General features: G+C 53.3%; 2 protein-coding genes across 6 annotated transcripts; both read right to left on the bottom strand.

Moving 5' to 3' along the window:
* Positions 1 to 127: 127 nt before the first annotated feature.
* On the bottom strand, positions 128 to 1,301 carry UCN (urocortin). Its single transcript, XM_043469100.1, has 2 exons — positions 1,223 to 1,301; positions 128 to 956 (listed from the first exon to the last, which is right to left on the bottom strand). Exon 2 carries the CDS (start codon positions 941 to 943, stop codon positions 554 to 556), a length of 390 nt encoding a protein of 129 aa, XP_043325035.1. The 5' UTR covers positions 944 to 956; positions 1,223 to 1,301; the 3' UTR covers positions 128 to 553.
* An 849-nt stretch (positions 1,302 to 2,150) lies between these two features.
* On the bottom strand, positions 2,151 to 12,775 carry MPV17 (mitochondrial inner membrane protein MPV17). 5 transcript variants are annotated; one of them, XM_043469096.1, is made up of 8 exons: positions 12,100 to 12,255; positions 11,551 to 11,623; positions 5,199 to 5,314; positions 4,889 to 4,981; positions 4,699 to 4,794; positions 4,416 to 4,448; positions 4,106 to 4,158; positions 2,151 to 3,097 (listed from the first exon to the last, which is right to left on the bottom strand). In XM_043469096.1, exons 2-8 carry the CDS (start codon positions 11,618 to 11,620, stop codon positions 3,028 to 3,030), a joined length of 531 nt encoding a protein of 176 aa, XP_043325031.1. In that variant the 5' UTR covers positions 11,621 to 11,623; positions 12,100 to 12,255; the 3' UTR covers positions 2,151 to 3,027. The 5 variants fall into 5 exon arrangements, 4 of the variants coding, with proteins under 4 accessions (XP_043325031.1, XP_043325032.1, XP_043325029.1 ...); XM_043469097.1 differs by lacking the exon at positions 12,100 to 12,255 and adding an exon at positions 12,040 to 12,096; XR_006269509.1 differs by lacking the exons at positions 2,151 to 3,097; positions 4,106 to 4,158 and adding an exon at positions 3,105 to 4,105 and having other exon boundaries at positions 4,227 to 4,448; positions 12,100 to 12,775.
* Between the last annotated feature and the right edge of the window lie 109 nt (positions 12,776 to 12,884).

Genomic DNA, 12,884 nt, shown 5'->3' with positions numbered 1-12,884 from the left:
CTCCTTTCACTGCTCACTCTCTGAGCTTCTGCTTCGGAGACATAGCATCACCATCCATCCCGCCCTTCTCCAAATCTGGGACCTCCTGGGAAGCGGGGACGGGTAGGGGTGGCGGGTGAAGCGAACGAACCCTTTTGGGGCACCTCCTTGATATTAGGCACAGATTCTCGAGCCCAGTGCCAAGAGAAGAGAGTCGGGGGTGGTGCGGCGACACTGGGGCTTGACTTCCTGGGAGATTTGGAGACGATAGGGACCCCAGGACCCTGGCATAAAGCGGTTCTCACGGAGCCCTCCCACAGCATCTGGTTCCCTCTCGCCGGCCTAGGAGACCCCACTTTCCCACGGGTTCACACCCTGCTGTGGCTCCCCGCGCCCCCACAACAGAGGCCAACGGCTCTTCAGCACTTTTATTAAAAACCGGTAACGCGGAGACTGCTCAGGGTATCCCTAGGCCGCTCTAGCCCCGCAGGACTTGGTCAGTTCCTGTTGCTCACGTCTCAACCCTGAGGTGGAGCATTGGGGGTCGAGATTCTCGGGGCCCCAGACCCGCCGATCACTTGCCCACCGAGTCGAATATGATGCGGTTCTGCTCGGCGCGCTCCCTCTGGCTCTGCGTCCGCGCGAGTTCCAGCAGGGTCCGTAGCAGGTGGAAGGTGAGGTCAATGGACAGGGGAGGGTCGTCCCGTCGCGGCCGCTCGCCTGCGGTCCCGGATTCCCACTGGCCCTGCTCCACCCGGCGGCGCGGGAAGCGCTCCGCCAGCAGCAAGAGGAGCGCGCGGGCCCCACCTCCGTGGTTCCGTGTCCCGGGGCTCCAGCGCAGACTCGGATCTCGGACCCCGGCGGCCGCCGCCTCCTCCTCCGGGCTCCACTGGCTGCTCCCCGGGCGCAGCTGTGCCAGGAGCAGCAGCGCGGCCACCAACGCCACGCGTCCCGCCGGCCTCATGGTCCCGCCGGCCCTGGACACACAGGCGCAGCGCAGTGTGTGAGGTGCGCCTCGGGCAGCCTCAGGGGACGCCGCTCCCCTTCCCGAGCACATCCAGCGCTCCTGCCCGGCCCCTGCGACTGCCGTCCGTTGCCCACAGCCTTCCCGCCAGCCCCAGCGGTTCCCAGCCCGGTGCCACCCTTTTCTCCCGCCCTGCCTCCCTCTTGGGGTGTCGCGTTGGGTGAGCTGAGCGCTGTCCTGGTGCTGAGGGAGTCTGGGCAGACGGGCAGAGCCACTCACAGTTAGCAGGAGAGCAGAGCCTCTGCAACCTGCAGGACGGAGCTCCTGTCTCTGTCCCTTGGGGAGGGCTGAGGGCGCCTCGGGGAACACGGGGTCTGTCCCGGGACCTACGCCAGCCTTATATAGTGCCAGGACAGCTCCGGCTGACGTCAGCGAGGAACATGCACTGATTGTAGAGCAATGACAGCCGCAACTCTGAGTCCGACCCTACGGCTTCGAGACCCCAGGAGCGCGCCAGAGGACACCAGACTTTGTGTCTCTGGAAATGACACCGGACTCAAGAGAAAGAGAAGCCTTCTGGGGCGTAAAGATTGCTCTGGGAGCCACGAGAGTCCTTCACTCACTTAGAACGCCAGGAGGGACTAGGGGGCCGGCCAGTCCCTAGACCAGACTAGTCCAGATCTCCAACCTTCTCTGGCACAGGAAAGGGAGGCAGGACTGTGGTGCTGTCCATGGTGCTGACCTTGTCCTCAGCCTCTGAAAGGGGCCAGAGACCTTGGGGAAAATGCTGTGCTGCTCAGATCCAGTTCCTTGCCCCAGCTATCTGTTCTATAAATGGAGGCAATCAGGATGGCACTGCTGGCCTTCAGCTACCACCGTGGTACCCTACCCAAGAGGCAGTTTGAGCTGCCAGGATTCGTGATCTTCTTCCAGCCCCAGGATCTAAATCCTAGGGCTGTCTGACTGACATGCCAAAAAAAGAGGGCCTCTCGACTCGGGGTGATTTCAGATAACAAAGGCTGGTCCATCTGCTTCTTGGTTTGCCTCAAAGCTGAAGTTTAGCCAAGTTAAATTTTCTCCTGGGAATCACAGCAGGAATATTATTTTATTGCTGACCTCCAGGTTAAGATCACTGAGTAGGAAGTAAGAAAACTTCCAGGCTTCTTAGTCTGTTCGAGCTGCTGTAACAAAAATACCATAAGCTGGGTGGCTTATAAACAACAAGCATTTATTTCTCGCAGTTCTTGAGGCTGGGAAGTCCAAGATCACGGTGCCAGTAGGTTTACTGTCTGCTGAGGACCTGCTTCTTGCTGTCTCCTCAGGTGGCCTCTTTTGTAAGCATACGGATCCCATCAGGTCCCTACCCTCATGACCGAATCACTTCCCCAAAGTCTCACCTCTAATACCATCACCTTGGGCATTAGGTTTTTACCATATCAACTTGGAGAGATACAAACATTCAAACAATAATAGCACATGTTCGTGTTTCTACTCTGCCACTAACTCACAGTGTGGACAGGTCACTTCACTTCTATGGACCTCAGTGTCCTCATCTGTAAAAGAAGATTAGGGTTTGGGGGTCTCCAGACTTCTTTCCAAACCCTGGAAAATGAGACTCCCCAGTCATTTTCTGCTGGATCTTACTCATTGCCTCTGCAGGTTCCAGATTACCTATTTAGAAATATATTTACAGAGGCACCATATAAAGAGTTTGAGGGGATCTCCCCCAAATTGGAGCTACACTGGGGCTGGGAAGGGTTAAGAAAACAGCTGTCTATGAAGAGTGGGGAAAAGTGGCGTCTGCCAGGATGTGGGTATAATCTAAAGTTGACAAAATGATATGTTTCAACAAATATTTACGGAGTGCCTACTGTGTGGTGGGTTTTCGCCATTTCAATAGGAGTCAGGTTACATTTTAGAGTGAAATGGGCCATTTCAGGGTGCTAATCCCATTAAGTTCTGACCAGCCACCGAACCCTGTGAAGACCAATGTGCCCACTTTGAGGAGGTGGTCCGAGGAGGAAGTGGCCCTTCCAGGGTCAAGGTGCATCACTACAAGGTAGAAGTGATGGAGTGAAGCTGACTTAGAGCCGATGTGCCTTCCAGGACAGGTAGGAGTTCCAGATAACAGCAACACACTGGACCACAGCCAACCTAAGGAACAGGGACGGCACCATGAAGAAGAGGAAGTATAAGGAGGAAGCCAGGGGGAGAGGAGGGAAAGTATAGCAGACAAAGAGCGAATATCTCCAAGAATGTCCAGATCTAGGTCTCCTTCCTTCAGCCCCCATGGATGGATGTGTGGCTCAGATGAGAGGACAACCAGCTCAGGTGCTGGTGCTGGCCCAGAGCTCCGTCTCCTGGACAAGAGCCTCAAAGTTAACTGCCCCCAGCAGCCATTTTGCCATGCATGGCTCTTTATCCATACTCCATCCAAGCTCCTTCTAAATACACATCTGTCTTGTACAGCTGAGATCTCATCTTCCAAAAATGTGCTGCCTGCCATTTAAAGTAGTACCTCCTTCTATTTTAAATATATTTCACTCTAGTTTCAAAGAGCATTTCCAGGACTCTAAAGTTTGATTTGGTTCACAAGTCTGTATTCCTTTTAGTTATGCTATTCATGTCCATTCTGACCTTGTCTCCTCTGAAGACTTTCATGATTTCCCGTTCCCAAAGCCCCCTCACCTCCAATAATTTTAACCACTCATCTTGTTTCCACTATATTTATTTTTATTGAGTTTTCAGCCACTATCCTGCTTATGTAGGGTAAAATAATATTTTTCAGTGGAACTAACCTGACCATGTTCCTACTTGACTCTGATCTACATTTCTGCCTAACCTAGGCTGTAGTACTGTCCCTACAGTCAGGCCATCAAAGGTAAAGAGCCCAGGTGGGATGGAGACGAGGGCTGTGGAGCAAGATCCTCCCTAGGAAGATGAGAGGTCAGCAGGCAGACGCTCTGGGATGTTCTATAACATAAGAGATTCTGAACAAAGTGCTCAGGAGTCTGAGGAGCTCTGACCAGGGCAGGGTGTTCTGGGTGGGGGCGCGGGGTGGCGTGTTCTAAGGTAGTTCAAGGTTAAAAGTGAGGATCACTTTGTCTCCAACTGTTCATAATATGCATCTTCCTTGAAGGGTGGGGTGGGGATTTGGCATACCTGTAATGAAGAGGAACCAGGTAGAAGTTGGCCAACTGCACGGCAGGCCAGAGCTACGAGAGAGAGAAGGGAAAGGTTGGGGGGCTGCTTCCATCACGCGACGCCAGACTCACGGCCTTGCCTGGTCTGACTCCAGCTTCTCCAGGCAGAAACACGTGGCACTGGGTGAGTGCTTCCCTGATTACAGTGCCCATATGGGCATGAGGGAGTAATCCTGATGGAGGAATTTCTGTATCAGGAGGATCCCCCAATCCCTGGGCATTTCTGGACTCAAGAAAGCAGAAGAGGCAGCTGAGGTGCCAGCTCTTACATAGTAGTTGGTGATGAGAGCATCAGGAAAATCCTGAGGAGACAAGAGAAGGAACAAGTGAACACTGGCACTTCCGGGCACCTCGGACCTCCCAGTGCTGACTGCCAACTGGCATGAGTATCGCACACAGACTTTGGCTCAGAGAAGACACCCCTGCACCACAGCCCCCCGGCTCCTCTCCTCCAGAGCTGGGCTCTGCCTGCATCTCCACCCCTCCCTGCCTCATTCCTCCGGGTCTGCCGGTTCACCAGCCAGAAAGCATCCCCACACCGGGCCAGCTCACCCGCTGGAGTTTGGCCCAGTTGTCCTGGGCTGACAGTCCATTGAGGGTCCCAACCAGTGGGAGGAAACAGCCCAGAAAACATGGGGCAAAGCCCCCCTAGGGAAGAGAAATTAAAGTGCTGTGAGGACCTAAACCCCCGCCCTCCTGCAACACAGCTCACCCTTCCCAAATCCCTTTTCCTTCTGCTCACCTGATCCAGCAGCATCTTCTTTAGTGCATCCACCTTGGTGGTGCCAGGAATGAGCCGGTCCAAAACTCTGTACCAGCCTCCTACCACAGGGCCCTGAAAGGAACCCCCAGAGAGGTGAGCGGGGATGTGGAGGGGACACCAGGATTTTACATCACAAAGCTGCAACCTCAAATATTAGAAAGCAACCCCCAAGGGGAGCAGATACTCGAGGATGGCTTAGATGTGAGAGGGTCCAATGGAAACCAAAGGATGACAAGGAAATGAGACCACTGTCCAACACACCGGCTGCCCTGCTGTCAGCAAAACTTACCACGAAGCCACAGCCCAAGGAGGCCATGGTCAGGGTCCGGCCAGCCTGGTGTGCCCGCAGACCTCGCCTCTCCACCAGCTGCTGTGAGATCACGTCACCCAGGCCCATCAGAGACCCTGTGCGGGGTACACAGGTGTCATCAGGACACCTCCCAGGGACAAGCTGCCATCCCGAGGAGGGAGGTAAGTCTACTGAATGAATAAGGCTCTGGCACTCTAAGGCCAAGGGCTTCAATCTGGGGCAAGTGGCCAGTCCCTTCCCACTGCTTCTAGAATGGTGACACCTCCCCAAGGATGGTGACACTTCATATGTGTCCTGTTAGAAATTGGGCTGAGCAGCCTGGAGCAGGCCAGGGCCAAGAACCCTGCAGTGAGCAGTGAAGAGAAGTTAGCCTCAGAAACCACAGGTAGAGGAAGGAGAATCCGAGGTGCTGGGGGCTGAGAAGTACCGACTGTAGGAACTGGAAAGGCCTTCCAGATATTTTTGTGCAAACCCCTTATTCCAGAGGCTTGGAAATGAAGGCCCAGGAGTTCACAGAGTCATTAGGTGGCAGAGCCAAGAAGAACCAGGTGGCTTGATTTCCTAGACGGTATTCCTTCCAGAATGCTGTACTATGAACAGATCATGTGCAGAATGATAAGGAACACTGTGGTTTTTTCCTCCTCCGCTGAAGGCAGGACCCTGGCCAATGTCCTTCATCTTGGTTTTGGGAGTTCTCTTTGTGGAGAACAGCAAGAATAACTTTCTAAAGCTGAAGTACTCAAATGATCCCAGGCAGGGGATGACTGGCTGAGCTGCTAAGAGACCCTGCAAGGAAGGGTTTGGTCACCTCCCAGCACAGGCAGGTTGACCCAGACTTCCCATTCACAGTCTCAAACTGAGCCGCCAACAGGCATGAAGGGCATCTCTCCTCAGGTCTTCACACCTGCTTGCCCACCCCCCCACTTGCACAGACACCCAGCTCCAAGTAGCACCAGTTGGACACCCACACCCAGAAACCAAGACAGAAATCATCACTGTTTACAGAGCCCCCCCCACCCCCGCCCCATCGGTAACGGTGGGTGATGGTTTCTAGCAAACACACACTTCTAGGGCCACTTGCGAGCAACCGTATGACCTCCAGCTTGCCCGTCCATCTCACTGAGTAATGAGAGCCCCCTCCAGCCCCGCAGCCACCACTTTCCCTGTGCCCTCAATTAGCCCTGGGCAAACACATCCTCATCCTTCAACCCCACTTCTTGGCCCGGAGCTGGTGCTGACGTCTGTGCTGGCTGCATACTCACTGCTCCCCACCCCCCGACACACACCCCCGGAACAGCCCTGCCCATGCAGCCTCGTCAGAGGCAGCTGAGTAAGGCTGCGAACTGGGGCGCCCACAGTGACCGAGGCTGCTGGCCTCAGCTGCTGGGACCCCGAGCACACCTATCAAGGGAGCCCTGCCTCTCCTCTCCCTGAAACTCCTGAAGTGATAGAGACTCTTCCCAAAACATGGCTAGCAGGGACAGAATCTTAGACATGTTTGTTCTCTTATCCCCCACATCAAGCCTGGCAGGGACTCAGAAAATAACCAAGGAGAAAAGTCAAATGGACCACCCCAGACAACAGGACTGCCCTGGGAAGGACACGGAGAATGCTAAGTCTGGCCTGAAGGGTGCACACCGGCTCAAGGTGTGAGAAGCAGTGGGGCTGAAAGTTTCTCCCTCTCCATGCAGTTAGCACTTAGCTCCCTGTCCCCTCTAACAACCTGGGGTCACCAGCTGAACACTCAGGGAAAGGAGGGAGCTGCTGTGGCCATGTGACCCTGAAAAGGCCCAGGGAGGGTGGAACAGGAATAGAGTTGCTGCTTAAATGAAAGGACTAACAGTTTGACATTCTACTTTGGTAAGATGTTTACAGTATACAAAGGACTCTCACACATTTAATCTTCACAAAAGGTCTGGAAGATAGAGGTTACCTCTCCACTGAATGTCTTTGAGAATGAGGTGACTTGGTAAGGAAGGGAGCTGGGGCCTGAACACAGGCCTTCTCTCAAGGGGAAATGGGAGGCCAGGAATTCCCAGCAGAGGCAGAGACCTGGGTTCAGGTGCCAGTAGGCACAGAGAGGCTCCTGTGGCTTCAACTCACAGGAGCTTCCTGCCCAAACAAGGGCCCAAAGGCCCGCATATCAGACATTTCCTGGATTAACACACTTCCTGTCTTCTACTCCCAGAATGTGAACCCCTCTGCTTCCTGTCATCCTGTGGGGAGAATAAGCAGCAATACCCTTGGGAAGGAAAGAGTCTCAAAGAGATGTGTGTTTTCACTCTTTGTGGCTTACCACAATCACACAACACGCTAAAGGCACAGCAGGAGTGAAAACCAAAGTCCCTGACTTGTAGCCAGGTCCTGGAAGCCTGCAGCCTTGGAGAGAAGTGGATTCCAGGCCCCCAGACCATGACCATCAGGCCTGAGATGTTACCAAGTGAAAGGGCAGCAGCAGGAGCGAGGTGGTATAGAGCGTGTGGCCCTCTCTGTTCTGTCCATTTCAGACAGAAGCATGCCCAGTTCCTTCTCTGCATATGGATCATCAGGCCCCCTGGGCCAACAGCAGCTCTAGCGCAGTCTAAGGCTCTGGTCTAAGCCTGAATTTCTGGTCCAAGTGATTGTGTGAGCAGGAAGTGCTGGCATTGGATTCCCCAACCCAAAATCCAAACAGACCCAAACCACCCTAGGCTCGGGGCATCCTCTTGGACCCATTTGGTTGTTCTGGACCCTCCAGTGCTCTGGCTTTCCTTTCCTTGGACTTGTTTCTGGGGGATTGGAGCTGGAGGCCTGCAGAGACATAATGCCTGAGCCCCAGTGGGGCAGGACAAGGGGCTGCCGGGCAGTGATGCCCCAATGCCAGGCTGGGCACAGAGCCCAGTGGGCAGACGCTGGCGCGGCTGTGACATCATGCCCCTGGGTAGGTGCCAGTTCTCATGCCGTCACTCGCCACCAGATTGAGCAGGGTGAGGGGGCAGGGGTTGGAAGCACCTGCCTCTGAGCACAGATCTATCTGGGACCACCCTCTGCCAGCAAGTGGAAAAACCCCAACTTCCCATGCCCTCTTCCTAGGCACAGGTGGAGGTAAATTATCTACTTCCCCTGTTTTGTTCCTCTCCTGGCTTCTGTGTGTAGAATCTTGGATGCAGGAAACTAAAGTATGAATGGAAAATGAAAAAACTGAGGGGCAGGAAGTTGGAATGAGGAGCAGGAAGGCCTGCTGAGAGGCCTGGGTTAGCAGGTATAGCTGCTGGCAGGGGGCCCGAGGGCCATCTCACTTCTCTCCAGAAGTCTCCCACAATTAAATAGCTGCCTAGGGGTAGGGGCTTGGTCTGGCAGAGCCCCGAGGGAGCTGAAGCCCAGCAGTGAGAGGGCAGTGCCCTCCCCCGCCATGGCCTGAGCCCTTCTCGCTGCTAGAAAATAAGACACATGGAGAGTTCCACAGCTTCTCAGGAACCTAAGCCCAGACCAAGCAGGGTTAGCGCCCTGGGGGTGCCCCCTTCTAATGGCAGCTCTACCACCGACCACAAAACCTCACCCATGTCCCTCCTCCCTTATGCCTCGGTTTCCTTCTTAGTCTCAGGGATGGGGCTGAATGGTCTCTTATGTCTGCAGAGCTTGCACATTCAGACTCCAGGGAAACCAGTGTCTGCAGAAGCTTCCACAGCAGCACTAGAGTGGCCTGAGATGGATGGAGCGGGGCCCTGGGCCCACTGGAGGCTGGAAGGGCCCTCAAAAAAGGAGGGGAGAAGGCTGATTCAGACTCTGCCCCAGCTGCCCTGTTCCTGACTATGACTTGGCCCAAACTGGGTGTATCAGACACTTCTTTTGAATCAACTCAGATCTTTTTGATTCAATCATCTCTTTCAGTCATCACTGCAGTTCACCCAATAGGTCCTTGTCCTGAGACAAGGGGCTCACATCTGAGACAGGCTCCATTCCTCGGGCAGAGCTACTGATGTGGGGATGATGCCGGGGCAGTGTGGTAGAGCACAGAACACGGGCATCCATACTCCATGTGGCAAACCTCTGACCAATGTAGGATGGAGCCGGTGGGTAAAGGTTTCTCCTCATCTCCAGAAAAGACTATTCACCCACAGACCCTAAGAGGCATTTCAAAAGAGCCCCTCAGTCAGTTACAAGGGGGTGAGTAGCCATGGGCCCTAAGTAATGTCCATTTGATAAAGCATCCTTATATTGACTGTCCCTTTTCCCCTTCTCCCCCTATGGGATTATTTCCTACCAAACTACCTGCACTGATGCTTCAGACTCTACTTTCTGGAGAACCAAGGTAGATGGCTATCTAAGTCCAATTTTACAGCAAGTGGAACAAACCCAACCCAAACACCACTACAAAAAGAAGAGCTTGTTGTGCTTGGCCTGCCAACACTCAAATAAAGGCCCAACTCCTGGAACCTTTTAAGTTTCTTGAGCATTTTTTGATTTCTAAAGCCTTTTCACAGAGGCAATCCCTACACTGACTCTGTGAGGTCATATACCTAAATTCAAATTCTAAATGAGGAAAAAAGGCTCAGAGAGGTTTATCGTCTTGTCTTGACTGACAAAGCTACTAAGAGTTATGGCTCAGAGATTCAAATCTTGGTCTTTGAGCTCCAAGTCTGAAATCTCTATTCTGTTTTCCAGTGTGATGAACTGTCCCAAGGGACCTTAGGAACTACTGTGCTGGGATCTAAAAACAGCTCAGTGAGCTAAATCCACCGCCCCTCTTTATTTGCAGTTTGATTTGAATACACTGAGCAGCAGGGAAGGGAGAGTCTGAAAGGTTTGGGAAAGTCTGAGGAAAGTGTTAACTAGAGGTTGCCTTGGGTTGAGATGTTGGTACAGCCTCAGGAAGATTGGGAGTGAGGGGCCCCAGGGCTCCAGCGCCAACCACCAGTAGCCCCAGCTCGGCTACATAGCTGCATTTGGACCTCTTGGAGCTCTAGCTCCTACCTTGATCCGCTGCAGATCCATTGGGGAGGGAAACACAAGGACAGTCCTTCCCCTCCCTATTCCTGATGGCCACGAGGGAGAGAGGGAGAACCTTCCTTCCGGCAGTTAGGGTCCCCGAGGGAATCTGAGGCTGGGCAAAGGGCCCAGCGTGTCAGTTCCCATCACAGCCACCCAGTCCAGCATGAGTCACCACACGCGCAGCCAGGTGAGTCATGCCGGCTGACGGACACTCCGAGGACAGGATGGAGGGTAGCTGGGCACAGGAGTCTGGAGAGGGGCCCAGGGAGGGGCAAGACTCCTTGGCCAGTCACTGAATGAAGCTTCTAGTGCTGACGTGGGCTGCTCCAGCAGCAGGACTGCTGTTGTACCCTGGCTTTCAGTAGTTCCCTCATCCCCCACCCCTTTTAACAATCTTCCTCTCAGAAGCCCACGGTCCTCATCAGAATCTTGTTCTCTTCCTCTAAACATAGGCAAGACCTCACCATAACCTTGTGACCCCTGCACTGCCCCGACAGTCACAGGCCTTCCAATCCCTCCCACCATAAAACAAAGCTTCATGACATCTCCTCTCATGGTAGCTAATCTGCAAAATAAAGACGATAATACAGGTAAATCACTGGGTTACCTTTGTGAGGTCACTACTCAATCACTGGATTTAGAGTAATAATAAAACCTCGATTAGTATATTGTTTGAGGATACATCCATAGATAGTAAAACTATAAGACAAGCAAAAGAATGATATTAAACAAAATTCAGGAAAGTAATTATCTCTTGGGGTGTATGAATAAGGGACAGGCATTCAAGGGGTCTCAAAGCTGGGTGCAGATTCAGGAGTTTCCAATTTAGTTTTATTTAAATGGCACACACATATCTTCATCATTCTTTTGTGTGTTAAGATATATTTCCCAATAAGAACAATACTAACAAAAATAAACTGGGGTAAGAGTCTGATTCTAGCACTTATTAGGTGTGGGATCTAACATGGACTCAAGTAATCTTAACACACTGACTTTGTGGGGACCCTGTAAGATAATGTGTGTTGAAAGTGCTTTGCACACTGTGAATTGTTAAAGGAGCCTTTGTTACTGTTCGCTTTCTAAGATAAGGGCTCCTGCGGCTAATGCCTTTGTCCTAAAGGGATGACCCTTCAGGTTTGTGAGGACTTTCAGATCCTATGTTATAGCAAGGTCACCTATGCATACTCCTTTCCTTATGAACAGCCTTGGGGACCCTCCCTCCAAAACAGACTGGGGTGAGAGCCAATCTTTCAAGGAGGTTGAATAGAAGCAAGAAACGAGGTGAGGGAGTGTGTGCAGCAAGCTTCTGCCTCCCAAATCAGTCTGCTTTGGTACCACCTAGGTCCCATAGGACACTCACCAGCTGTCAGGACCTGTACTTTCCACGGGTGAGCAGTCAGAGCCCGCTGGTAGGCCCGCCAAAGTGCCATTTCCTGCCAAGCCAAGAGGAGAGGGGGGGTCACCCCCACTGCCCCTCATCACAGTTAAAGAGACTTTTGTTTCTCCCTTGTGACCACTCCTTCTCCCACCCGCTCTAAAGGGACAGAGGCTTTCTGGACAGCTTCATGTCACAGGGGTCGCCTTTGACAGTCGGGCAAGAGAAGAAGACTATAGGCGGCTATGGAATCCCCGGGGCTGCCACCCTCCACCCCACTCCCATCCCTGGAGCAGAGCTATCTGGTGTCTCCGTCCGGACCACACAGGACACATCTGCTCGGACTTTCATCCAGAGCCTTGTGGGTCCCCAGATTCAGACTCTTAGTTGGCACCAGGCAGCATCCTTCCAGAGCCCAACTCCACACCGGAAATAAGCTCCCTGACTCCCTGAACCTGCAACGGTCCCACGCACCCTAGGCGCTCGCGGGACGCGTCTCTATGAACCGGTGACCGAGGATCTCCAGCTACTCACCTGGGCGCGAGCGCGGCCTCTCCCACGTGACCTGAGCGGGCGGAGGGACTTCCGCCCCAAGTCCCGCCCTGTCCGCCCGGCTGACTGCTAGGCTTTCCCTGCGTCCGGGGCCGAAACAGGAGTGGACCCAGTCTCTGAAACCGCGGAGGATTCCTTCTCGTTCTGCGCCGGGTCTCGTTGCTGAGCCCGCTAGCCCACCAGGGTCCCTCTACCTCCCTCTGCCCCTTCTCTCCTCGGTGTCAGGGCCTCTTTACCTGAATAGACCCTCACCTTTCCCGTGGCCTGGAACTGGCCAAGGTCCAGACGTAGTTCTAGGTCTCAGGAATCACTTTGGAAACTTGTTAGCCATAATTTTATGTGCGTGTGTTACTTTTTGAAAAATCTAAGTTCTTCACTAGCCTCAACTGTGAACTCCTGAATGGGTGGAACTGGGTCTTGTTTCGGGTTTGTCGTTCTCCTAGCCAACTAGTTCAAAGTTTTGTCCACAATAGCCTTTAGAAATGCTGTGTAAAGATGACTCTTCCATGGAAAGCATTAGGATTATAGAACCTCAGGTTTAGGCGCTGGTTTCATAACTAAGCGGGCTTGCAGCCTTGGTCATCCCTAGATTTGAAGTTCCTCATCTGTGAAATGGTTTTCACACTGGGCTACTCAGTTCAGCTCACTCAGTCGTGTCCACCTGTTTGTGACTCCATGGACTGCAGCACGCCAGGCCTCCCTGTCCATCCACCAACTTCCGGAGCTTACTCAAACTCATGGTCACTGAGTCGGTGATGCCATCCAAC

The sequence above is a fragment of the Cervus canadensis genome, chromosome 5 (genome assembly GCF_019320065.1).
Source record: "Cervus canadensis isolate Bull #8, Minnesota chromosome 5, ASM1932006v1, whole genome shotgun sequence".
NCBI lineage: Eukaryota > Metazoa > Chordata > Mammalia > Artiodactyla > Cervidae > Cervus > Cervus canadensis.
The sequence above is the reverse complement of the archived record's forward strand: the minus strand, read 5'-3'. Positions and strand labels throughout refer to the sequence as shown.